Consider the following 27,518-nt stretch of genomic DNA (forward strand, 5'->3'; position numbering starts at 1 on the left):
GTATCTTTTTAAAAAAAATTGTATTTATAGTTTTGGACGATAGGCCGGCCAAATCGAGAATGGAAGCTTCAATGTATTCCTCTACATTACTAAACATTCAATCCTCACAGTGCAAACCTTTAAAATACTGGCACGCTCCTCAGCTAACGTCCACACTCTCTTTTACTGCTTGTGTGAGCATCTAAACCTTTTATTTATTGCATACTACTGAGGGGTAATATCACTTTCACCAAAAAAAAAAAAAAAAAAAGCTTTTGGTCCTAATTAAAACCCTTTGCAATTTTGACACTACATTTACTGGAATGGCACTTAGACATTGGTTTAAAATGTTTCCAAGAACTATCTGTTTTCGTTCTCACAAATGCACCAAAAGATCAAACAGGATTCTGCACTTCATTCCCTACTGAAGCACTAATAAGGAGATCAAACCCAAACTCCCGCCGCTGCTACAGCTTCTCTGTGGTTTTGCATGACAGCTGAAACAATGACTTATTTGTCAACTTCACTGAGACCCAAACTAGATATAGACCTCTGTGGGTGTTAACTGTGGACCATTACAAGATTAAAGGCCCACAAGGCGGTAGCTCTATGAGGGTTTACTCGGACACGTTGGTGCATTAGTTAAGTGTTACCACACTCACAGTGACAGCGCTATCACGCTGATGTTGACCATGTTCATCCTCTTAGTTTAGCTTATTAAGATGCTAATAATTCTTTATTAATATTAAACAAAACATACAGCTGAGGATGATGGGAATCGGTTTGCTAGTTTCTGATTGTACACTAAAGTATTTGACAAATCAAAATGTTAACCTGAAAATGGCACTACATTCAGGGGATTATTGAAATGATTATAGTTCATTCTCTACAGGCCCTGAATGTCTATACCAACGTTTAGAGCAATCTATTCATTCGTTTTCAAGACATTGGTATAAAAACCCACAAAGTTGATCTCACAGGACACCGTCCACTCCACTGAGATATTTCTACATAAGTGAAAAAAAAAATTGACTTGCTGAATGACTAGATAATAACACAAAGACTTGATTCTGTAGGACTTTAAATATCTTAAGCAACATTCAGTTATCACTCCAAGACATGTCACGCTGGATAGAAGTCGACTTCTTGGAGGAGCAACAGGAAAAGTCAGGATCATTACGGTTAGAAGGAGCTGTGGGCACCATGAATGCTGGTATATAATTGAACAGCAATCCAGCCAGAAGTTATTTGATTTTGGACAACGAGCTACTTGTACGGCTGAAAACATGGTGATCTCTTTTGGTCGGCTGCAGCAGTTACCGCATCACTGATGATGACTTGAGACTGATAATGTGCTTTTCGACCTCCGCAGCCACATCAGTGATGCTCCTCCCGACGTCCACCGTAAACCCGTTCTCCTCTTTTAAAGGTGGCTCTAAAACATCAAACTGGGAGCGCAGCATGTCCGCTTTCATGTAATGTCCCCTCCGGGCCGCCAACCTCTGATGAATGACATCGTAGTCACCATGCAAGAAGAGAAAAAAGACATCAGGAGAAGAAGGAGGTGAGATCTCTTGGTCCGGGCTGGAAGAGGAAGCTAGGGCTTTGGAGCCGTAGAGGAGGATCTGTCTGTAGTGACGCTTCAGTGAAGAGCACACCACAAGAGCATCAGAGCCGGAACGTCTTTCTCTGCGATGCGAAGACAAACACATATGCACATAGTGAGTGAGGACAAGAATAACTACTGAACTGCACACTGAAATGCTGTGTGGATAACAATAAAATGTTAAAAAAAATAAAAAAAAAACAGTTGAGAAACAAACTTTGAAAGTAAACTTCAGTCACAAACAGCAAAGGAGGTGAAGAGAACAAGAGCTATGTAAGGCTAAGCAGACAGAGACAAATAAATGTGATGGAGTGTGAAAGAGTTAAGGAAAGGAAGTCTTTGATGTTTGCCACAGACGTTTTAAGAAAAAGATGGCACACTTTTCCCTTCTCCCTCACCTCTTCTCCACACTCTCACTCACTTAATCTGTCTTTACTCTCCCTTTCCTCGCTCTCTGGTTTTCATCTCAATTTTCAAAACCATCTGTGATATTTTTGATCTTTTTCGACAATTTCACGCCTGCATATTCTTAACTCGCTGCTCTGCTTTTCAGCTCCGTCTTACTCTCTAAACCCATCATCTTCTCCTTTCTGTCCTCAGAAAATATGTTGTGTTATATTGAAGGTGTCTGTGTGTAATAAACATTGTGTGTTAGTTAACCTGATGAACCTTGAGCTTTTAAGCTCTTATGTTGATCCAGGCTTTCTAGATCTTCTTTAATTTAATATGATAACACTTGCAGAATTTGTACATTAGTAGTTTATATTAGGGAGAAAAAAATGCATTGTAGAAACAGTTGTTTTTTTCCACATGTATCCCACCATAAAATGCTTGCTGTAAAGATTTCTCTACAACACTTCACTTGAATGGGTGTGCTTAAGACTGACATGACACCGTCATAATGTAAATTGACATTGTTTGGATGTCTTTGTTATGAAAACATAACCCTCACCCTGATTATTTATAAAGGGTCATCAATAAGTTCCTTGTCCTGCGGCTCAAGTTTGGGGTTCGGGTTACATGTTTATGATGAGGTTATGTTCTCTTGGTTGTTGTCATAACAAAGATGTCTCAAACCATGTCAACTCTGAATTAACATTCATGAGGACTGCTTCATCTTCATGGCAGATGTCATGTGACTCTTATGCACACTCCTTTAAGTATAGTGTCATCGATATCTTTTCATTATTGTGTGAACCACGGGGGTAGGACGCTATGACTATGACAACAACATGTGCAGAGATACATTTCCTTGTTTTATTCACTTACACACACACGTCTTTTGACCACAACTTCTGAATGAATCTGCTTTGAGAGGCTAAAACGTTATTTTGTGTTTCCAGACAAATTGTAATGTAACGTCATGATTGTTGAAGACAATGCAGAAGTTGGCTGGGATTTCAAACTGGATTCATCGACAACGATTTGTCGACAGAGAAACAATGAGTATCATCAGAGTGGGTAAGTTCTGCTTTTTATTTTGCGGTGCATTGTGAAGCGATTAGGATTTTGTGACTCATTCAACTGAGAAACAGGAGCGTGAAAATAGGTGAAGAAACTAGTGAAGATATTATTTTGTAGACGTCCGATCTGTCTTCATTAAGCAATTACCTTAGTAGGCACAAATATGTAACTAGCAGCATTACAAAGGTCCAATTCTGGTCCTTATTGTGACTTGTGTTCCACATTTATGCAACGATGACTTCATGAATTGGTGTGGAGACAAACACAGGTCTATATGCAAGTTGTAATTACTACGATTGTAATTTTTACAAATTTGATGGAACTAACATCGTTGGAAAAGTCAAGTCGTGAAGTTTCAATGAATGTGTGTTTCACCTCACTGTGATTAATACTTAATAAGCAATTCAACCAGGATGAAGTGATATGAATTACATGAATGCATGTTGTGTATTTTGGGCTCCAAGTTGTGGGGACCTGCCTCCCTTCTGGGGACAAAAAGCAAGTCCTCATAATGTAAATTATTACATTTTAGTTTGATGACTTGGTTTCAGGTGGGGTTAAGTCTCCAGGAAATAATCAGTTTATTCAGTCAATGTAATGTCCTCTGAAGTGATGGAAACATGACTGTATGTGTGTGTTTATTCTCACCTCTGAATGACTTCATGTAGTTTGAGAAGCCAAGACACTCTGTCCTGAAGAGATAAACAACATTAAAAAAGTGGACATATTTTTGTTATAAATGGCATTAATTAAAATTGTTTATTTCATTCTTAAGAGATATTAGAGGGTTACAGTGATGGTTAGTTAGACTGCACCTTGGAATGCTGTGGCGAAGGCAGACTGCATTAACAAACTGAGGCTTTTTTCATAAAAGAAACACACATATATTCTTCCTATGTAGAAATGTTACTACAGAAAACACTGGAAAAAAAGGTCAAATGAATGTAACGTACAAAACTAACTCTTCGCAGTGACCATAGTGCAGCAGAAACTGTGTTTACGATGGGGCTATCAGGGCTCATATTGCTTACAATTACTCTTTGAGGGACTCAAAGATGGCGCAGTGGTTAGCACTGCCGCAAGGAGGTTCTGGGTCGGATCCCTGTGTGGAGTTTGCATGGTTCTCACTGTGCCTGCGTGGGTTCTCTTTGGGTGCTCCGGCTTCCTCCCATCGTCCAAACACATGCATGTCAGGTTAATTGGTGGTTCTGAAAATTGCCCTTAGGTTTGAATGAGAGCGTGACTGGTCTTTGTTTCTGTCTGTCTCTGTGTTGGCCCTGTGATAGACTGGCGACCTATCCAGGGTGAACTATGCCTCTGCCCAAAGCAAAATGGGATAAGCTCCAGCCCCCTCGGGACCCTGTTCAGGATAACGATAATGGATGTACTCAAAGATTTTTTTTTTAAAGAATGAAAAAGAGAATCAAACAGTGATCAGGAAGACGGACGTCGCAGCAATCTTTGATTACACTGAAATCAGAAATAGAATCTGTCCTATTTTGGTTTCAGCTGAGCTGTTGTCCCATTTTTGAGAGGAATCACTTTCTCTTATATCCAGGCTTTGGAGCACTCCCATGTCCTGTTTGGTTACGGCAGCCTCAACCTGCCAAATCTAATACGAAAGACACAGCCTGACAGTAATCCTGTATTTACATTTCTGCTTCACTTAATTCTCAAAATGCCAACTATTTTGTTAAATATGCCAAAGCGTTGGACAGAGCAGGTCCCGTGGTATTTCTCCCTGCCGTTCAAAGTACACTTTCTGAGTGGGAGGTTATCATCCGCCACCAAACAGCGCTACCAGCAAACTGCTGCCAAATGCTGGCTGCTCTGCCCGTAGGCTTGTAAACTCAACTTTGGCAGGTAGCCAGTCAATTATAGTGAGGTCTCCCTTTATTTTAAAAGTCAACATGGACAGGGAAAAGATAAATATTGAACAAACAGAAAATAAATGACTCATGAATTTGAGGTCTGTGGGCTGTGATGAAAAACTCCCCCTGTCTGCTCTGTGTGCTTGAATTAAGCTTCTGCCAGCTACTTGTTGGGCTTTGTGTTGCTGTAAGTTTGAGAGAATACTTCACTCATGACTGAAGTGAAATGTGAACTCCATCGATGATTCGGACACACACACACACACACACACACACACACACACACACACACACACACACACACACACACACACACACACACACACACACACACACACACACACACACACACACTCTTGAGCTGACCTGGTCTGTTAGTGGTTCACCACGAGTCATCTTCTCAGTGTTTTCTTGTGGGTGGAAGTCATCCCCTTCATGCAGAGGCCAGCCAAACTGATGAGTAAACACACATGTACCGGTGAATATCGAGCATACCACCATGCAGAGACATGATGGAGCTGTGCGTGTGTGTGTTTTTGTATCTTAGTACGATTTTGAGTCTAGTTGGGTATAATTACCTTTTCAGATAGGAGCAATCCTAAAGAGCTTCTGTATTTAAAAAAAAAAAGGAGCAAACAGACAGCATTGACACAGAAAAATAATTTCACAAAAGAAAAAGAAAAGCTGTCCAGACGATGTACTGTAATTGACATTGACAACTCAAATTAAACACGAATTGAAGTGATTTGTCAATTGACAACAATTTAATAGGAAAATCATATTTAAAAATTAAATTGACTAACATTACATTTAGTAGTTCCACTCTCAGTTATGAAGATTAGCTGGTTTTTTTTATGTTATGTAACTATAAATTGAATATTTTGCTGTTATCTGAGGTCATTATCTGGGCTTTAGGAAATTGTGACGGCCCATTTTTGCAGCCCCTCTATAGTGATTTGGTGTGAAATTACATCTCTTACAGAACTATACTGCGGTTGGTTTACTGTTTTCCTGAATGACCGTGTACCAGTATGCAGTAACGTATTATATAATAAGACATTCATGGTAGATGAACGGCCACCTCTTGGTTACTAAAGTAAATGAATAACTAATTTATTTTCTCCAAAGCATTTACATGTTTTTTTTTCCTTATGGGACTCACTAAACTTAAATAGATTGAGTGCACCCCAGTCAATGTGCCTCTTATGTGAGATGCTACTTTCTGAGGCTGTTTTAAGTAAACATAAACAAACATACATACTTTCCACAACCTGAGACTCCCATTATGATGTAGATCATCCTGTATGTCGATCTCTAGACACCTAAAGGCACCTCCTGTCCTGAAATGTTTGTTTTTTTTAAAAAGAGGAAGAAAACCCTTTCATGAATGTTGTCAAAAACCTGTTTGAATGGTCAACAAATCTTACACAAGTCAGCATTTCCAATACAAAAATAGCCTAAATGTAGAAATAGTACCAGTGTTCGGTAAACAGTGGCAAAGGCACCTGTTACTGTTATTCATTCTAGCATTAGATTATTGTCACTTGTGCATGAACATAAAAGTGGGACTGTGACGTTGTATGTACATTACAGATCTTTAGTAGGACTGGTACAAATCATTATTTTCTAATCTGATCATTGTTTTCTGGCCAAATTATTGTTTAGTTTATACAAATTTAGAAAATTGTGAGAAATGCCAAAAGCACCTTCACAAGGCTGGTGAACACGTTTTTTTTTTTTTTTTTTATAAACTCCTCATAAGTTTTGTGTGCATCTTCATTTGTAAAGAATCTGGGAGATGAATAGATAAATGGAAGTGCATTAAAAAAAATTAAAAAAATAGAAATGGATAGAAGTAAAAAATAAATAAATAAATACATTTTAAAAAAAGCAGGAGGCTATGAAAAGAAAGTACCCAACTCAAATTTCAGTGGTTCAGTAAGTGGTTGCACTCCACCACTGGATGTAGCCCAGTCTATTACTCCCGGTGTGTCCATAGAGAGAACACAATTCAATCACGCTAAAGTTTCAATTAATTCGTGCGCACGAGATAATTTTATGAAACAGCACGGCGCCACCGGGCTTTCTCCTCTAAGAAGTGCACTGCACCTGCTTCAGGTGTCAGTTGAGCAGCTATAAAAATCGATAGCGTCCTCAAAATTAGTATATTGCAAACGATATAATCCACAAATTCTCTATATCGTCGTTGTTGCCTTTTACTAACAATAATGCTTGGCATCCCTTGTGTTAAGTCAAACTGGCTGTGAAGCCAAGCCACCAATAGCCAGTCCAATTATTGATGACACATTTAGAGTCACCAAAAAGGCTTATACAGACACTGTACCATGTATAAATACACTGAGTGCGTAAACGATTGCTATTATCGTAGCACAAGACGTTTTCTGGCGGCGTTGACATTTTTTGACAAAGATGTCGGGGTGTTTTCTCACTATTATCTATACTATTATCTTCGGGTCGTCGTAAATGACAGTACAGTATATGCATGAAACTGAGGAAAGCCAGCCGCTAGTTTATTTACAATCCAGCTGCAAATGCGGTTTTTTTTTTAAAGTTTTTATATATATATATATATATATATATATATACCGATCATATCCATATCTGCCATTGATTAATCAGGCTGGCTGTGGTGGCTTTAACAACAACTCCGTTAACCAAGTCCAGCTCCAGTATCTACTTTGGACACGTCGTGCGTCCTGGTATTAAAGGAGCAGCGTACCAACCAGCGATTTCTGCAGCTGGTGCTGCAGTGCTCCTGCAGCAATACTACCGCAGCAGTATTGTTTTTTTTTTTGGTGACTCTAAATATGTCATCGATTAGTCAGACTGGCTGTGATGGCTACGTTGACAGCAATAATAATGATATCGTTGGCTGTATACTAACTTCGAGGATGCTATCGACTTTATAGTTTGTCAGCTGACAGTTGAAGGGTGCAGTGCAGTCCTGACTAAGAAGGAGAAAGCCTGTCGTTTTGTCGAGAAACTCACGTCGTGCGCATGAATGATTTAAAATGTGGGGAAGAAATGCTTATTTCGTGCGAACCGTTTAGTCATTCGTGACCACATTTAGCATCTCGTATCCTTGATTTAGTAAATTCGTGCGCACCGATTTAATTTTGTTTTCTCTCTGTAGTAGTCTACTGATGTAACCTACCGTAATAATGAACTGGTGAATCCGGATGTCACTCAAGCGGTCGTACAATAGTGCGAAAAGCCCTGCACGTGTGCAGCCTGCCACAAAGCACATTTTATTAGTTATTATATGTAAACATCTTGGAAATTTAAGAAAAATAATGGCTGTAGTTTTACGTAAACAACACTGTCATCTCACAGGGGAAAAAAAAAAATGAACCACGATTTGCCTGCTAAATCAGTTGCCTCTCATGTATACGAGAGAAACAAATTCCCATGACTTCCGCGACTTGGACCATGGCCGCGGATTGTTTTGCTAAACGTACGTCATGACGCACCACGGACGTCAGTTACGTTGCCAATTAAAGGGGAAGCGTTCGGTTCTGTAACAGGTTCAGATTGCGTAAATTGTCTTTGACGTCATTATCGAGGGAAACAAAAATAATCTCAGTTGTTATTTTTTTTTCACGTTACTTTATGAAATTATTTCTAGTAATTTGTCAAAATAGAAAAAAAAGACATTTAAATTCACAATTTCATTTTCCTCAGCATCTGTTCCATGTATTTGGGAAGATTACAACCAAATTATTTCATAATATATATTTCATAAACCAGAGAGCTCACATATTATTTATTACATTTAAATCTTAAAAGAAAAGAAAAAAGCACATGGGCTCTTTCACAGGGCGGGGGTGGGGTGGGGGGGGTGGTTACATTCCCTAGCTCCGCGACATATACCACGACGTTTAAATGCAGCAGTGTGAATGTTTGTGCTGAAATTTGAAAAGAGAAGTGGGGTAGAGAGAGAGAGAGAGAGAGAGAGAGAGAGAGACTTCCTCCGTCCTGTAGATCCATCAGTGGGAAGGCAGGAGACGGATTCAAGCTCTCCTCCCTGCCGCTCTGTTGCATCCATCCATTCTCTTATTCATCCATCCACCTTTCCATCCATCCATTCATCTCCAAGGGCGTCTCAAGGGGTGACAAGAACCCGCACATATGTGGTGCGTATGCGTGAGTCCTCCAGTGTGTGTACGTGTCTGCGCGCGTCTGGTCTGTCTGGCACTGCTGACATGAGGAGCTGAAACAGAACCGACACAAGGATGAAAATGCTCCGGTTTCGCAGTCCCAGCATCCGCTCCTTGGACCAGGAGATCCTCTGCACGATCCGGTTACTGGACGACTCCGAAATCTCCTGCAGCATTCAGGTAGAGCAAAGATCCATTATCCACCTCACGCGTTGTGCTCTGTGATTATTTCAAATATCACGTGGACACAGTGGATGGATTTATTTCATTTTTACGGCACTGAAGGTGAATTAAAAATATTTTTTAATTTAAGGCTGTAACAATTCCATGATGTTTACTATTAGTCTGATCATATTGTCATTTCTGTAGGCTACAAGAAAGACCCCTTGATGGTATATTGTTCTATAGTTTCCATGCTGCTGTGATTTACTGGAGAGGTTGCTGCTTTGCTCCATGCTGCCTGTGAGATATGTAGAGAAGAAAAAAAAAAAAAAAAAAAGCAATAGTGATCCCGAGCTATGTTTGTGTGATGACGGCACATTTACGTGAAGTTGTGACTCACATGGAGAGAAGTTGGGATGAACTTTGATTCATCCCACCACCATGGGCGTGGTGGTGATGGATCGATGACAAGGACAGAAACTGTGTTTGGGTATTGTTTGCAGTCAGTCATTAATCTGAGAGTGGGAGAGAGAGGGATGTGCTTACTTGTGTGCCTTTGCTTCTCATCTGCTCAGAGAGGTGTATGTGATGTTTCCACCCAGACAGCAGAGAAAGTCACTCAGGTAATAAGTGACTGCAATGTCGAGCTAAAACAAAATGTATTCTGGACAAATTGGAAATACAAAGTTTTATTGAAAAGCGAGGATTTACTTCAAACTATGTTTGTTGTGTGGAAAAAAAATTCAGGAATCAGAGCTTTTAACTGAAATTAAAATATAACAGCATTTAGAGCACGAGGGACAGAAGAGATCCACCACTAATTTACAATCTTGTCTTTATCTCAAAATGACTGATGTAGCTTTAGTCCTGTACTTTCATTGATTATTGAGTAATTACACCCCTCCAAAACACGTCTGTTGCAGCTGGCAAAATTAACTCTAGATCAGCATTTCTGACCAGACATGAAGAATGGGTTTTGTAATGAATTTAAGCACATGACAGAGACACAAACCACCACGTTAACTCCAGCCAGTCACCTGGAAAATTACGGGGGATTAAAATCTGATCATTGGATCCTGTCAATTTATGCTTTAAATATTCTCACTTGAGATCAAACTCTGAAATGTGTCTGGCCTGCCTGAACAAAGGAAAATATAAATTTCCTCTGTTTTCATAAGCAAATTAGATCCTCTGTGGCTCCTCGGGCCCGCCAGCCCTGAGCTGCAGCTGCTGCCAGAGAGGTAAAAGTAAATTCCTGTTAATCTGCCAAATTATGACTCATAATCAAAAAGCATATGTTTAAAAAACAGAGCAGTGTATAAACGTTTGTGCAATGCTTAACAGAATATAAATGCCAGGTCACAATCCAACTGAACACCATTATATTCTGTTAAATACTGTTATGTTACATCTTCAGCATTGCAACAATTCCTCCAAAGCATCTCCAGCTTGTGAACAACCCAGAGAGTTGAGAGCAGTGTTGAGAGTGCAGTGAGTGAACGCAGCTCCGAGCAGCGCCGGTCTCATCTGTAACCGCCTTCAGAAGAACTTGTCCGCCTTCAGAAGAACTTGTCCGCTGCCTCTGCCCTGTTGTTTAACCCCGAAAAGACTGAAAACACTCGCTGCATATCAAACTAACTGTCTCGCTGGTGTCCTTCATGTACCCAATTAATGATTTACAAAACACCATTAAGTGAACTGAGAGAGAAGGAGGCAGCAGAGAGAGAGGAAGAGGCTGTGTCTGGTTCTTTGTGTTTAGTGCTCACATGCATGTACACTTATGCGCTCGTGTCTTTGAGAGCACAAAAGTGTGTTAAACTGTGTGTACACGTCAGAAAGCATTACAGTGTGTCTTTTCACCAGCAGATGCTTGAATGAAAGAGTCCCATGTCTGTGAGTGTGTGCGTGCTTTCAGCTGTGTGTCTGTATATCTATGGATGATAAGGAAATGGACATTTATATTTCCAGCTGACTGCATTTTCCAGAGCGTTCTTTAATAGCTTTGTGTTCTGGTGCCAAGCTTTTCCTTCCTACATATTTCATGACATCCTGTGCTCCTCATACTACACTTCTACGGCTCAACAGCAGCACTTCTCCTCTTTCCACTGTACAGAGACTTCCATGTCTTACTTTATCTGCTCATTTCTTTTCCCCTCTCTGCATTGCCGCTGTCTGCTGTCTGATTTTTTTCTGTTCTACTTTTCCCCAATGTGCAGAATATGTAGGTCAGGATAAAATACCAGAGACATCACTCGATGGAAGGCATGAAATCATACGAATCGTGTGTTTAAATTGTTCTCAAATTGTGCTTGTGAAGATAAGTAATAACTAAACAGTTTGCTTAATGTGAATCTGCGATGTCCTTATGTTTTTTTTTAACTTTCCTCTAAGGCATCAGTTCTTGACTTTGCATAGAACACGGGTGAATTAGCCGGGTCCCCTTGGGGCACAGTGTTTGGCACTGCATGGATAATCCTGAAGACTTTCAAATATCTTGAAACACCACAGTAAGTGTGAATATTTTGAAGGAAAAATAACAACAACACAAGTATATTTGTACAGCTCTCTTTTAACAACAAGGCAATTTAACCTGCTTTGCATAAGAGACAAAACACATAAAGACAATATATCAAATATATATGTATAAGAAATACAAGATCATTTTAAAAGACACATAAATTGGATATTTAGAGTAAAATACAACAGAAGTGAGCATTACAAATGTAGTTTCACTGCAGTGCAAGTCATGAATGAAGGATCCCAAATTTGATTTAATGAAAATGCAAACAGAAATTTGTTGTCAGAGCAGACCTTAAATTTCTTTCAGGGGATTACATTTTGACAGTGAAGATCTTGGATTAGATATAAATAGAATTTACACAGAAAGTCAAAATTAGTTGAGTGTTTTAAATGGATGTGGAAAGATAAAGATGTCTTACTTTTAAAATCCACACAAAGCGAGGTGCGGACCAGTGTGAGCTCAATGCAAGTCCATCGAAGTTAAAACAGGCTACAAAACTCTTCTCCAGTTCACCAGAGATTTCAACTGTGTTGACATAACCAGACTTAACAGTATCTGAGGCTGCGTCCTTAAGTAAAACTCATTGATCCCTCATACTGCACATACCAATACAAAGCATTATCCTTTTCTTAAAAATCTACAAATTATGATTACTTTTAGTTGAAATGCAAATCACAAGAGAAGGACGGAACTCATAATATCACAGTCATCCTTTTAGAATATTCGACATCAAAACAAATGAGTTAAAAGGTCACATACCCCGTTTCACACATTGTGTTCTGTCTGCCTTATTTTTTCATCCTAATCTTTTAAAAGGCTTTATTAAACAATAAAAGAAGTTTAAAAAGAGTTGAAATTATAATCAGGATATCATCTACATAGTAATATACATACAGTGCATCCGGAAAGTATTCACAGCGCTTCACTTTTTCCACATTTTGTTATGTTACAGCCTTACTCCAAAATAGATTAAATTCAATTTTTTTCCCCCTCAAAATTCTACACACAATGCCTCATAATGATAACGTGAAAAAAAGGTTTTTTTTTTTTTAAATTTTTGCAAATCTATTAAAAACTAAAAAAAAAAAAAAATCACATGTACATAAGTATTCAGAGCCTTTGCCATGACACTCAAAATTGAGCTCAGGTGCATCCTGCTTCCACTGATCATCCTTGAGATGTTTCTACAACTTGATTGGAGTCCACCTGTGCTAAATTCAGTTGATTGGACATGATTTGGAAAGGCACACACCGTCTATATAAGGTCCCACAGTTGACAGTGCATGTCTGAGCACAAACCAAGCCATGAAGTCCAAGGAATTGTCTGTCGACCTCTGAGACAGGATTGTATTGAGGCACAGATCTGGGGAAGGGTACAGAAATATGTCTGCAGCATTGAAGGTCCCAATGAGCACAGTGGCCTCCATCATCCATAAATGGAAGAAGTTTGGAACCACCAGGACTCTTCCTAGAGTTGGCTGCCCGGCCAAACTGAGCGATCGGGGAAGAAGGGCCTTCGTCAGGGAGGTGACCAAGAACCCGATGGTCACTCTGACAGAGCTCCAGTGTTGCTCTGTGAAGAGAGGAGAACCTTCCAGAAGGACAACCATCTCTGCAGCACTCCACCAAGCAGGCCTGTATGGTAGAGTGACCAGACGGAAGCCACTCCTCAGTAAAAGGCACATGACAGCCCGCCTGGAGTTTGACAAAAGGCACCTGAAGGACTGTCAGACCATGAGAAACTAAATTCTCTGGTCTGATGAAACAAAGATTGAACTCTTTCGCCTGAATGCCAAGCGTCATGTCTGGAGGAAACCAGGCACTGCTCATCACCTGGCCAATACCATCCCTACAGTGAAGCATGGTGGTGGCAGCATCATGCTATAGTGATGTTTTTCAGTGGCAGGAACTGGAAGACTGGAGGGAAAGATGAATGCAGCAATGTACAAAGACATCCTTGATGAAAACCTGCTCCAGAGCAGTCTGGACCTCAGACTGGGGCGAAGGTTCATCTTCCAACAGGACAATGACCCGAAGCACACAGCCAAGATAACAAAGGAGTGTCTTCGGGACAACTCTGTGAATGTCTTTGAGAGGCCCAGCCAGAGCCCAGACTTGAACCTGATTGAACATCTCTGGAGAGATCTGAAAATGGCTGTTCACCGACGCTCCCCATCCAACCTGATGGAGCTTGAGAGGTCCTGCAAAGAAGAATGGGAGAAACTGCCCAAGAATAGGTGCCAAGCTTGTAGCATCATACTCAAAAAGACTTGAGATTGTAATTGCTGCCAAAGGTGCTTCAACAAAGTATTGATCAAAGGCTGTGAATACTTATGTACGTGTTATATTTTCATTCATTATTTTTAATGGATTTGCAAAAATTTTAAACAAACTTTTTTCACTTTGTCATTATGGGGTATTGTGTGTAGAATTTTGAAGGAAAACAATTAATTTAATCCATTTTGGAATAAGGCTGTAACATAAAATGTGGAAAAAGTGAAGCGCTGTGAATACTTTCCGGATGCACTCTAAACCTTACTTAGCAGTGTCAAGAAGAGGAAGGCTCTTCTGGTCTGGTTACAACCAGTGTGATATGTGTGAGTCTGTGTATAAGGGAGAGCTTTCTCTCTCTCTCTCTCGCTACATTTACATGGAGAACATTGTTTTTAAAAATATTTCAGGTATGATGGCAGCCAACAGCTGAGCATCATTATTTTTACGTGTAAGTTTTTTTTTTTTATACTGTGACACTAAGAATAGCTTTGCCGCAGAGTATAAGGCAGTTAGACATGTTTTGTGTATGTGGCTGTGTGTGCGCAGGTGTGTGTGTGTTTTCTTATGTGTGTCCACAGCCCGGGGTGGTGAACGTGTCCTGCCTGCTGCTGTCATGTTCAGTGGTAATGTTAAGTCAGACCTGCTGGAGGAGAGACATGTCAGGATCAATACATGGTGACCTCCTCTGCTTTCAGCTCCTCCACCCATCATCGTTCACTCTTCCTCTTCTCATCCTCCTCCCTGTCCTTCTCCTCTCTCCTTCCTCCATCTCCTGCTCTCCTTCACCCCACTTATTCTCTGCTCCATCTGCAGCCTCACATTTACTGCTTTGACCACCTTTTCACACTTTCTATTTTTACATATCTCATCAATATCTTCATCCCCATCCCCTCACCCCCAACCCCATCTGTCCCTCTTCTCTGTGACACATCATGTATAATTAAGGGAGATCACTGTTCTTCATGATGCCAACATCAGTCAGATGTCTGCGATGCGCTGCACTAAGAGTGTGTGTGTGTGTGTGTGTGTGTGTGTGTGTGTGTGTGTGTGTGTGTGTGTGTGTGTGTGTGTGTGTGTGTGTGTGTGTGTGTGTGTGTGTGTGTTCCCAGGGTGCATGAAAGATTTAAAAGTAGCCATTGAGCCAAAGTTCTGCAATTATGGACATTAAGTCACTATACTTAGCAAGAAATTACTGCTTGGCACGGAAATAACTCGCAATACCTTGAATATGCAGAAGCTTGTAATATATCCTGCTTGAATGCTGTGTTTCTATTCTTGGGTAGGTCATCTTCTCAATACATCACTAATACAGGCTATTTAAAGCTGCATATCGATGCTGGAATTGCTTTTCACTGCATTTGCCTTTTACTTGGTCAAGAACAGGTGAGTATGGTGGTCTCTCACTTGCCAGCTTTTTTGGGTGACTGTGTATGTGTGTGCCAAACTAAAGCAGTTCTCTTCTTTCGGGTAGTTGGCATTCTTTGGAGCAAGTTATAAATAGCATCCTTTTTCTATTCTTATCCCACCTGCCTGTGCCTCTTTGATGCTCCCCTGAAGATGACTAAAGAGAAATAATCCCTTTTCTGACTTGTGCGCAACTGAAAGGAAGCAGTGAGAGAAGAGACAGCGGGATAGAAGGGAAGGAGAGAGGGACACATCAAAATGAATGGGTGAGGTGGACAGAAAGTGAGATGGTTGATAAGACAGTGTAGGCACATGAAGCTATGAGGATGACTGCCAAAAAAATCAACAGGGTGTAAGAAGGAATAGGAGAGGAAATGAGGTGGTGTGGCTGTAAAGAGAAAAAAAGATTAAGCAGATTAAAACATAAAAGAGATTTGAAATGAGACTGGCAGAGAAAGCAGATTTTGGAAAAGGAAGACAGCAGGGTGGAAAAGAGAGGGAAGAGTAAACCAAACCAGGAAAACAGGCAAGCTGTTGATAGAAATTGAAGAGTGAATGATGGAGACCTTTTAAAAAGGAGGTAGAGATAAAAAAAAAAAAAAAAAACAAGAACAGCAGACAGAAGAGTAGGAAGGTGAAAAACTAAGGTAAGTCAGAGATAACACACAGAGCTGATTGATATTCTTTGCTCAGGGACACTTCAGCATCACAAGAACAGACATTTAAGGCAGTCATCACGAGTGATAACCACATATATTTTAAATGAAACATTTCATGCACCAAGCACATATTTGACAACCAGGCCACATTTACCAGCTTGTTGTTAAAGTGATGCATGTGTGAATTTATTTAGAAAATTATTTACCCGTGAGTTAAGCTGTTTGAATTGTGACTTTATCATATTTTATATACTTTTGAACTTGGCTATTTATGTAAAAGTCCTGTGGAGGGAAAGAAAGTTACATTCATTTTGCTCTTCTTGTTACACCTCCCTAACACAATAAAGGCACATGGCATCTGAGTTTTGTTTTTTTATGATTGTGAAATTTAATTTCAGGGAAAGTATAAAGGACAACAAAAGAGATATTTTACCACATTTGAAATGTTTTTTTTTTAACCATTGTAAACATTTATTTCACACTAAATACAGTATACGAGACATCCTAAATAAAAACAAAGCATGGGATAAAGAATAAGAACAGAGTGGGAAACCTTAAGCCGTGATGATTCCTGGTTTTCTGAATATCGGGTACTTGTGGTTCAATGTACACTCAGTATGAATTATTGTACTCAGGAAACCTGGTTACATAAATCAAAAACAAAAAATAAAACAACATGTCAAACTGTAAAAATGTAGACCATCATCATGCTTATATTTTCATGGGAATAATGAGTCCAGATGTTTCACATTTTGCTGGCTGGCACATTTATCTAGATTTGCAGAGGCTGACTGAAGCAAACAACAGGCGTCTGCAAAACTATTCAACCACATCTGCATTTATACAGTTATTTATGCACTTAGAATATAAAGAGATAGAAAGATGACTTCAGGTATGTAACATCATCTGTGAAACTGAGTGTAACATAGAGTACAAAATGTTCATTGTGTGATTCATTTGTGTGAATGTGCATGCGTTGTGTATTTACCCCTTTCGCTGTAGGAAGCACACACACTGGTTTACTGCACCATAGAAGGATGATGAAAAATATGCACTAATTTGTGCTAAAATTCAAATAAGCAAACAGACAGTGACATTAACCTGCATATTTTAACCTGCCATCTCACATAGTTCCTCTTCTCTCTTTTCTCATGGATTGCTTGGTTGTCCGGCACTAAATTTTGAACCTGCTGCGGTCCAAAGATAAGACAGCTGCTTCAATCCATCCACCATGTACACACACTCACAGCAGCAGTGAAGCGGCTGCAGTGGTGCCAGAATCGTTACACTTTTCTCTCCTGCCATCCTGTGAGTCGGGCTAGACTCAGAGCGAGAGTGATGACTATCCATTACAACAGAAACCCCTCCTGCTCCATATATTGATAATTTATAGCTCTACCTCAAGGTGTATTAGGCTGTGTGCCTAGCCATGAACTCAGTGTGTTTGTGTGCAGGTGCACATGACATGTTTTATATCACGTGTGTTAATTTTTGCATGCCTTTGTGCTCATGTAGCATGTGCATGTGAGCATTGCTGGAGCATTGCAGGTAATGACAAGGTAATTGGTTTCTCTCCTTCCACACTGGGACAAGGTCACAGTCACTGTGTTATGAGTGCCCCTCACAGAGATGGGGAGGATTATCAGCTAAATAATCTAAACATTATATTACAGGAGATTAGTGTTTCTTAACTTTAACCTAACACCATCTGGTTGAACCTTTACAAATTTAGCACGAGCTCTTTTAATAAAAAAATAAATAAATAAAAAAAATTACAAAGTGCTTCACAGTCTAAACCAACGTGTGAAAATATATTTGCACTGGGCACCTTTGTTATAGAGATTTGGGGAAACAAGGAGGCCAAAAAAAATATATACCATATATCGGGACAACAAACGCAAGCTCCCTTTAACTTTTAAAAAAATTAAAGTTTTTCCATAAGTAATTTTCAAAATTTATTTTGGAGTCCAACTGTAAGTAAAGACAGAAATGAGCTGCCCGAAACACACATTTTGATAACAGCATTAGCCATCTCCGTCCGGGACAACATAACCTCATCACCCTTGATGTTGATCCACACATTGAAATGATCTCTTATTTTTTAAACTATTTGGTCCTAAATGAAAAAACTCGACAACTGGACTATAAATCCATAAAATAACTGCTGATCACAGAGCAAAACTCACCAGTCAGTAGGAAACACGGGCGTCATCCTGAAGTTATAAATCTGCCTACTTCTGCAAAGTAGTTTACTGAGTTAGAGAGACATTTGGAAGCCACTACAGAAAAGTCTGAGGATCACCAAAGTTAGTTGGATTCATGTGAATTCTCTGTGAATATCTGTGTAAAATTTCATGACAGCCCATGCAGTAATTGTTATATTGCTAATATTTTAGTCATGAGTGAAGTGGTGCACTGGCAGACCAACACTACAGTCCTTAGAGCCATTGGATCTGGGGATATTAAGAGGTAACTATTCCAAAGTTGATTAAAAAAAAAAAAAATAGGTGGAGGAATATTCACTTTCTTTTTTTGCAGTACTACAATAATGATAAGACAAACACATATTTCCATAGGCCAACTCTGTAGCTCCAGGTAAGAATCCATTACTGTTGTGGGTCGGTGGTTGAAGAGGTTAAACTCAGCACACTCTGTAAAGCAGCCTGTGAGATCAATACTACACTGGAGCGGTGTGGGTTTCATTCTGATATATGACATCCTGTTTGTCTCTTCCCGCTGCATATCTCAATGTCCCCCTTCAGTAAAAATACAAAGACAGCACTGGTTTACAAATCAGATAAACAGTGTCGCGATGGGGGGCTATTACGAAGAAAGATAATGGAGGTGAGGTCAATCCAAGGGTTTCTGTGCTTGTGCCTGTGTAAATCGGATGTGTTCCATAAATCAGCTCCCAGACTTGTGTTTAATCCTCAGATGCTCTCTTCTAATCTTAGACTCAGCCTTGCTCGAGAGGATGTCTGTATTTGCATCCTGCATCTGTAGCTTACTTTTAGAATTTAAAATATTAATATTACAGTTTTCCCAATTTATTGTTATTCTACAAGTAGAAAATGGTCAAAAATAGCCTTTAAAAGCAAAAACTGAATCAACCAATACAAACTATTGCTGTGCAGCCAAAACTTTAATTCAAGTAGAGATTTCAAAGTTTCAAAATATACGTCGGGCTACAGTTTGTGGAAGTGTGTTGTTAATCATGAACAAAAAATATTTAGTGGTTTTCTTTTTGCAGCCATAAAAATAAGTCTTGGGGCTTGAAAATCTCCGAGATAATGTTATGGGGCTTCATTGAAAAGCTAGAACAAACCAATACAGACTGGAAATGGTTCAGAGACAGAGGGCAAATAAAACAGGAAAGAGCGCAATCAATTTTATTTCTGCATCTTGATAAATAGTAAATGAAAAAGTTTTAGCTCAGTTCTTATATCCTAATTTGATCCTCTGCATTGTATTCCCCACACCCCACATCCAGCATATTGATTTGTGTCTGTTGTGTCCTCATCAAGGCTCTGGATCGATCCATGCATTGGCTCCAGGCCTCAAATTTTGGGTGGTAAACACTAACTGGCGTTAGATGTATTGGCACTGTTAATATTAGGAGAACAATGCTTCACAACGTGCACAAAAGCCACACTCATCCTACTTGGCAAATAAATTAGCAGAAATTGCTCCACTAATGTCTTAAATCTCTATTTCCCTGAAGAGCAGCAATAGTGACAGAAAAGCCACGGAATAGTGTAGTTTCTGTCTTGGTCAGCTACTAGCTTTTAAATTGGCTTGTGTGGAGGTAAAGACAGTGTATCATTTTCTTTAAATTCCCACTCCTCTCTCTCCATTTGTCTCCTGTGGTTCAGTCAGTGTATGCAGATAGGAGTGAGCGCTGCTTTCTTCACGGGTGGATCACAGGAATTTAACGCATCTTCCCTCACAGCGTTTCAGCTCAGCCAATTAGGTATGCCGTGTCATGAAATGAATTGTGCCGCTGTCGATAAGAACCAGTCATAATTGAGCTGGCATGCATATTAATTAAACAACAAGCGGTGTTTAACTGGGCCAGGGCACCCAGGGTCCTAGTGCAATCCACATATAGTGGTCACAAAGTCACAATCAGAGAAAAGTCATTCACCTGCATTATGCTGCCACTAATGTGTATTATATATTTGTATAAAAACAGAAAACTTCCTTCTCACCTCCTCATGAAAGGGGGTCTTCCTCAAGCTTTGAACCTCTACCAGAGGCCAGGGAGTTTGATGGACCTGCACAGTATCTTTGCAGTTCTCAGGACTGCAGTCTTCCTGACAGAGATCTCAGACTTAATCCTGGGGTCACAGCGCAAAATTACCACTGTGTGTGTTCACCCTCCACATCTGTTTTAGTTGTTCCTTCAGTCGCTGGTACTTCTCAATGTTTTTATGCTGCTTCAGACTGATGTTACTGTTAGCATGGATTTCCACATCTATCACAACTGCCCTCCCCTGCTTCTTGTCAACCACCACATTGTCTGGCAGCCACCAGCTGCTTTTCAGTCTCTTACTTAAAATCCAACTATAAAGACTTTAGCTCAGCTGTTCTTAATCACTTCTGGGAATATGTGCCACTGGGACTTTGGGACCTCTAACCCATACTGAGCACAGAAGTTATTGTACCCGATGCCTCTCAGTGTACTTTATCCCAGCCTGCATCTTACGTACACCCTGCTGCTGGACTCTCAGGGGCATCTTCTGTTGTAGACCCCTGCCCCTATGGATCTGGTGCGTTGGTCCTGTTCTTGTGCTGCCATGATCCGAGCCTCTGTAGTGTCCTTCAGGCCGGTCCTTTTTGTTAATGCTGGCCACGTCCTCTATCTGCCCACAATACTTCCCATAGAGGGACTTCGTCCTCCACAATATTATCTCTTCCTCTTCATGACCCTCTGTCTTCTGCTACTTGAAGCACTCTCGTAGCAGCTCATTTTGGGTGGACATTGTCCTGATGTTTTCATGGATGCTCCTCCTGGATAGTGGCTCTGAATCCTTGCCCTCCCTCTTGTGGTTTCTGGTAGAGTTTCATGATTCTGGACTTTGAGTGGTACCCTCGGCACAGTGGGAGGAGGTTTTGAGTCTTGACATTTGTGGCATTTCTCTCCTCCAGTAGCCAGCTCATTATTCCAGCTGGATATCTGATGACTGGTAGGGCGTATATTGGTGGCTTGGATCTTATTCCTACCATGAGCTTGCTTCTCAGCACCTCTCTTTCTCTCTGGCAGTATTTGTCTGTGGCTGATCTCCTTACATCCTTATCATGGCTGCCATTGGTCTGTGGGAAAACCAGATACTTGTAGCTGTCCTGTTTGTCTGCTAACCTGCCTTTTGGTAACTTGACTCTGGTATCCTTGTGTGGGGCATTAAATCGAAGGCTTTCTTGTAGTCAATGCAGGCAGTGCTCAGATTGGCCTGCCTGACTGCTGTCAACCAGTCGGCAATGCTTTGACCCTCTAAAGTTGTTTCCAATGTGCCTCTGAGCCTTGCTCATGTGCTGACTCATGTCTCTATTCAGCTTAGCTGCTGGGAAGCCTGAGAAGAGCTTCTATGGAGGCAGGTTTTTGAAGGTGTTGTACCCTTACGGGGATCCTTAGTGATCAGGATTTTCCCCCTTTGTGTTTGCCAGTCTGGGTGGGTGCCTGTTGTTGGCAGCTCACTCATTTGTGCTGCTGAGCGATCATGTCAGGTGAAGTGCTGTCCAACTCTTCATGCATGAGATTCATTGGATGTCTGCCTTTCTGCCTTCTTCTGCGAGCTTGCTGTGGTTTGTTCTTCGGTCTACAAGCCACTCGATTGACCTTCCAGTATTACTCAGTCTCAGCTATGGGTGGGTCTGTCCTTGTGCTTTCGTTTCCTTGCAGCTCATAGTACACCATGAGTGGGTTTTAAATCACAGGTCACTGACTGAGTGATGAAAAACGTTCCAGCAATTTTAGCATTCAAATTTGAGTCAAAGTGAAAATCTAGATCGACAAGAGTCTTCTAAGATCCTGGAAAAACCTTCAAATGTAGAAATAGTTAGGATGCACAAAATGGGGTTAGGTGTGTTGAGGAATTTGTAGTCTGAACAACTGTGGATGTCCAAACTTACTTGATTTTGCTGAGTTTAACTGCCATTTTTGTGAATTCACAGAGATATAGGAATAAATAATTGATTGAATGTGTACTTTTATAGTCAGCATGTTAATGGTTTTCTATTTTTTTTTGCCTCGTTTTTGTTTGCTTGGCCAGCAAGTAAAAATGGTAGAGGATGGATAGACACACTCAAACACACGTCAAAGTGCACTTTGCTTCTGCTAAACTGAATACACTCCACACTGAGGATCTATTTAAAGTGTGTTCAAGCGATGGCTGAGGGAGCAGCACTTTGCCATCATTAGGTGAGATCATGTAGAGACAGGATGACTGGGTTAATTTTTAATGCCCAGCCTTTGGATACATAAAATATGTATTCAGCCCTTGTTGGACATGACATAGACTCTTTATATCTCTCTTCCTCACTCTGTCTCTTCCTCTCTGTCGCTCTAGTCAATCTTACAAACTCTCGTTTATTCACTCTTTTATTTTTATTTTTTTTAGCTCTGTCTTTGTTTGTCTTTGCCTATACACTCTCTTTCAGCCTCTCAGCGTGTTTGGCCCTGTTTCACTCTCTGTCTGGTCTGTTTCTCTTTATTCTTGCTTGGCGTTAGTCCACCTCTCTTCTCCCCACAAGCGTCTGCCCTGAGAACCAGACAGCGGAGAGGTGTCGTTTGATGATCTGGCTAGAAACAGCTCTCAGCGTAGCTGTTTTCAGTCTGTTTCCTCTATTTTGCTCTTCTCTCTGTGTGTCTCTGGCTTGTTTGCTCTTCAGATTTAACAGCTTAGTAACACTGTTGTCAGGGATCAGCCGAAAATCCTAAAGAGATGTAGACAGATACACACAAACACACAAATGCTGATGGAGACGTCCAGAATACACAGACCTATGCACCTATACCTAACTTATGCACACACACACACACACACACACACACACACACACACACACACACACACACACACACACACACACACACACACACACACACACACACACACACACACACACACACACACACACACACACACACACACACACACACACCCAGTTGGATCCACAGGGACACAGTCTCGATTTACTTACTGGTGTCACTGTGATATAACAGTAAACCTGAATGAGCCGGTGGGAACATGTTGTCTCTGATATCACTGACAGCTGATTGTTGTTGCAGTAACATAACAAATGTCACAGGGGACGTCCACCTCACTGAGCTGTTCATATTTTTTAGTACAATGCCGGGCAGGTTTTACAGAATAGTGTAATCAATCAATGAAAACATAAGTTTAAATTACTTTACTCATTACTCAACATGAGTGCTATGATCATTTTGGAGGTTTGGAGGTAATTAATAACTAGAATATTTTAACTATTATCAATATTTTCAAAATAGCGACATCAAATTGCTGTGATAACAGTGTGAAAGGGATCGTGCATGCTGATGACTGCTGACTCTGCAGCCCCCCTCAACTTTACAAGCTTTATAGTGAGTTTCAGCTCATTGTTCTGCTGTCTGACCACAACTTAACTGTTTTGATTCACTCTCACTCTCACCTGCAAAGGCAGGCTGATGTTTTTCAGTGCAAAAGCTCAAAAAAACAGTTTACCTGCTTAACAATAAACCACTGACTAACAGAAAGATTGAACAGAAATTGTAGTACTTCAATCAAGAGTTGATAAAGACCAAAAATAGTAAATAGAGTCAATAGAAAATTCATCAGAAGGTCAGAAACTGAAATTGAATCAATCATAATGTTGCTCTGCTGGTTGTGTGACAAATTCACCAAATTATCTTAAAGCGGCAATCTTGAAGACCTCTGTTTTGTTCTCTTTGGTGGCACTTCCCAGTGATCCAAACTGTGTCGCCTGTGTGACATCAGTCATTTGACAGGAAGTCTGTTGTGTTAGCTCAGCCTGTCTTCTCTGGCACAACAACCACTGCTGGGTGATGGAAGAACTCAGTAATTGTGCGCTGCTTCTGATTTTTCCCGGTAATGTCACTATAGACACCCATCTCATTCAGTTTGTAATACTGTGAATGCCTCATTCGTTAAAAGATAGTGACTAAACAGATTATAATTTCAAGAAGGATGTCATGTCACAAAGTTGGTGTGTTCACAGCTTGTTTTTGCTGCCTCCAGACTGACAAAGCAATCAGTTATAGCAGGTTTAACATTAGCACACAGCAGATCTAAACAACCTCGATCTTGAAGCAAAACCAGGTGATCCTGAAAGTGGGTTAAAAAGTGTCTAAGCTGAACAAGCTAACTACTGACAAAATATAAGCAAGGCAACACTGGAGACAACTACGTGTCGCGTTTCTAACCGCCTCCCCACACATCCAGCTGTTGTTCTATACGAGCTTCAGCTGCAGTCTGTCTACTGATCACAGACCAAACTGACATCAATCGTCCACTTCCTCTTACAGAATGAAAGTGAACCAGTCAGCCTTCGAAAGTGTCAAGATTACAGAGCTTTACTGGGGTTATCTGTAACATAATTAAATAATTTCTGATTTTAACTGTAAATTGCAATTTTTACAAGTTTCTGAAAAAGTAATCACATTACTGTATGGTGATCTGCAGTATTACTTCCCAGCATCGAAAGCATTTTGCTGATATTGTACATATACAGCTGCATTATGCAGTAAAAATGGCTGAACGACTGGAAATGGTGGTCAGTTAAATATTTAAGTGATAAAGTGCACTTTGCTGTGGTTTGAAAGAATCACCTGTATATGAACTCCTTCTGTGTCTTGTGCACTTGTTTGATTTTTTATTTTTTTCTTCATTGTTGGCATTGACCTGAAATTGCTGGCTGCTTTGCAATAATGTGTTCTTCATGCATTTACTAAACCTGTGTTTTATGTTTGCTCTGTTTTGTTTGGTGTGTGATATAAAGCAGCCATGGTTACCTGGACAGTTAAGGAGATAGTGACACTCTTTCTACTCAATGAGCTGTTTCTGTTGTTATTACTTGTTGTTGTTGTTGTTGTTGTTGTGACATTTACAGCAAATATCTTGCTTTTTTGTGGCTGTTCAGTCAACACCATCAGTATATGACAATTACTTTACACAGCAGATTGTTTGCTAAGAAAATGCAGCATGACTCACCAAGAAAGGTATTTAAAATGTTTCCTTGGAGAGAAATTGCAGTGTTTACCCAGTATAATCTCTGAACAGGAATTCATGTCCATGGAAAATAAAGTCAGATGACAGAAGACATGAGATGAGTGAACATAAGCCACCATCTGCAAATGTACAAATCTCAGAATCTGCCTTACTGCAGTCATGATGAGCTGTTTTAATTAACTGAAAGGATTTAGATTCTGTGTCTGTACTTTTAGGTTTGTAGTATTCGTACAAATAACTGCACATCTGTTTTGCGCAGAGAGGAAGTCATGTTTTCCTCCTTTCTACCAGACACATGTAATATCCAACACAAAGGACAAACAGTTTGTTTTAAGAGTTGCAGAAAAAGAGAAACACTGAATATAAAAAATAAAGCAAAATCTCAGATCACATTTCAATGAAGACAGGTTAACTGGAAACAAATAATTGCCTATTGATTGAGTGTTGCGACTGCGAAAGAGTTTAACTTTAAGGCTCCACTGAGTTAAAGTATATTTATTCAACATAAATCCAACATAAAGGTGGAAAATTGACCCTGTTAAGTTAAATCTATTCAGACATTGTGAAGATCATAGTACTCATGGTGCAGTGTTAAGTTGCACAATAGTAGAGCCAACAGCGTGGGACAGTGAATGTGATGAATCACAACAGAAAGAATTTTCAAAATTACTCCAACAGAGTTGATATTTATCACTTTTAGGCAATCAAACCGTCCATGAGTGTTACTTTAACTGCTCTTTCAAACGCTGAACTTTCTTGATGAGTAGTAAGCGTCTGAACATACTGAACGTTTGAGGTTCACAGTCTTTACGCTGATAAACATCAGGCTGCGCAGAGTAAATGCTGCGAATGTGCTTCTTCTACAACCATTCAACAAAGTCAGCTGGTGTCAGTCCCTTACTCTACAATGCACCTCAGCTGCAAATGTGTATGCGTAGCAATAGTGAGCAAACCTAATGACTTCAGCTAATGTCCTTAACTTATTTGCTGACAAGGTGCTGAACATACCAACCACTGCTGATGTGGCAGCCAGTGGACGGAGGAAACAACAGTGGGGATGGTGCTTTTACGTTTGAATCGCATCATTCTCAATCAATTTCAACTCAAAGTAAACAAGCGGGAAGGGAAACGCCGTTAGCAGGAAGCATGAAGCGCCCTTAGTGAGTAGAAGTGTGTAAAATGCTTCACAGCTGTGATATGTGCGTTTTTGTGTGTCCCCAGCGGTGAATAAATCACAACAAGGACAAACCGACGATTTGCGACTGAATCAATCAGTCCTGCTTAACTGAACACAGAATCCACCTCCATCAGCAGGTTATAGAGTAGTTATAGGACCGACACACACATGGGGAGAGGAGATCTGTGATGCATATCATATGACAAAATGAAAATATGATGAATATTGATAGCATTAGTCAATAAGTTGAAGGTAGGAAGGACATGTGTATTTATCACACAGATGCAAATGTGTGTAACTTTAAATAACTAAACAGCAACCATGTTTAGTTGTGTGTGTGTGTGTGTGTGTGTGTGTGTGTGTGTGTGTGTGTGTGTGTGTGTGTGTGTGTGTGTGTGTGTGTGTGTGTGTGTGTGTGTGTGTGTGTGTGTGTGTGTGTGTGTGTGTGTGTGTGTGTGTGTGTGTGTTTTATTTAGCTAAGCAGATACCAGTGTGTGAGAATCCCTTTGAGCGTTTGTATGTGATGAGTAGATATTGACTGAGGAGCAGGTGATGAATGCCGATTGATTATTGATTCCTCTGTCTCCACTGACATTGTGAAGTGTATATAGACTGTACCGGCACATCAGGAGCTGATCACAACAGATATATCATGACCAAGACATCAAAAAGTTGCTGACGTATTTCTTCCCATTAACATGTTTTACCCTGATGAAATTACGAGTGCATCTCAGGATTATCACCCAAGGGCAGCACGGTGGTGCAGTGGTTAGCACTGTCACCTCACAGCAAAAAAGGTTCCGGGTTCAAATCCGGTCCTGGGCCTTTCTGTGCGGAGTTTGCATGTTCTCTCTGTGCTTGCGTGGGTTCTCTCCGGGTTCTCTGGCTTCCTCCCATCATCCAAAAACATGCACCTCAGGTCAGGTTACCTGGCACCGCGCTAGTGGCAGCCTGCTGCTGCAGCTCCCCCCTGAGAGA

The 27,518-nt window shown here is 40.4% G+C and overlaps 2 protein-coding genes across 7 annotated transcripts in view; one reads left to right on the forward strand and one right to left on the reverse strand.

Annotated features, from left to right (window-relative positions):
• Window positions 1–14: 14 nt before the first annotated feature.
• On the reverse strand, window positions 15–8,368 carry LOC138621429 (probable gluconokinase). Of its 2 annotated transcripts, XM_069699485.1 has the most exons (7): window positions 8,251–8,368; window positions 8,096–8,172; window positions 6,182–6,260; window positions 5,499–5,529; window positions 5,287–5,373; window positions 3,698–3,741; window positions 15–1,668 (listed from the first exon to the last, which is right to left on the reverse strand). In XM_069699485.1, the coding sequence occupies exons 3-7, from the start codon at window positions 6,217–6,219 to the stop codon at window positions 1,296–1,298; spliced, it is 573 nt and encodes a 190-aa protein (XP_069555586.1). In that variant the 5' UTR covers window positions 6,220–6,260; window positions 8,096–8,172; window positions 8,251–8,368; the 3' UTR covers window positions 15–1,295. The 2 variants fall into 2 exon arrangements, with proteins under 2 accessions (XP_069555586.1, XP_069555587.1); XM_069699486.1 differs by having other exon boundaries at window positions 6,182–6,255; window positions 8,096–8,368.
• Window positions 8,369–8,803: 435 nt separating this feature from the next.
• frmd3 (FERM domain containing 3) overlaps window positions 8,804–27,518 on the forward strand; it is a 59,721-nt gene continuing 41,006 nt past the window's right edge. For all 5 annotated transcript variants that reach the window (XM_069699474.1, XM_069699477.1, XM_069699478.1 and 2 more), the window contains exon 1: window positions 8,804–9,278. In XM_069699474.1, coding sequence (XP_069555575.1) covers window positions 9,174–9,278 — 105 coding nt within the window. In that variant the 5' untranslated portion in view covers window positions 8,804–9,173. The remainder of the gene's footprint in view (window positions 9,279–27,518) is intronic.

This window comes from Brachyistius frenatus, unplaced genomic scaffold, assembly GCF_029030835.1.
Source record: "Brachyistius frenatus isolate BFR_SWC_R1_liver_20210118 unplaced genomic scaffold, ASM2903083v1 Contig_30, whole genome shotgun sequence".
Classification (NCBI taxonomy): Eukaryota; Metazoa; Chordata; class Actinopteri; family Embiotocidae; genus Brachyistius; species Brachyistius frenatus.

Bases quoted from the DNA above. Each gene is read 5' to 3' on its own strand.
- LOC138621429 (XM_069699485.1), bottom strand. From the start codon at position 6,219: ATGATCTACATCATAATGGGAGTCTCAGGTTGTGGAAA. The intron at 5,374-5,498 runs GTAATTATACCC...TTTACTCATCAG, and splicing joins GATTGCTCCTATCTGAAAAG to TTTGGCTGGCCTCTGCATGA. The intron at 3,742-5,286 runs GTCAGCTCAAGA...TTATCTCTTCAG, and splicing joins GTGAACCACTAACAGACCAG to GACAGAGTGTCTTGGCTTCT.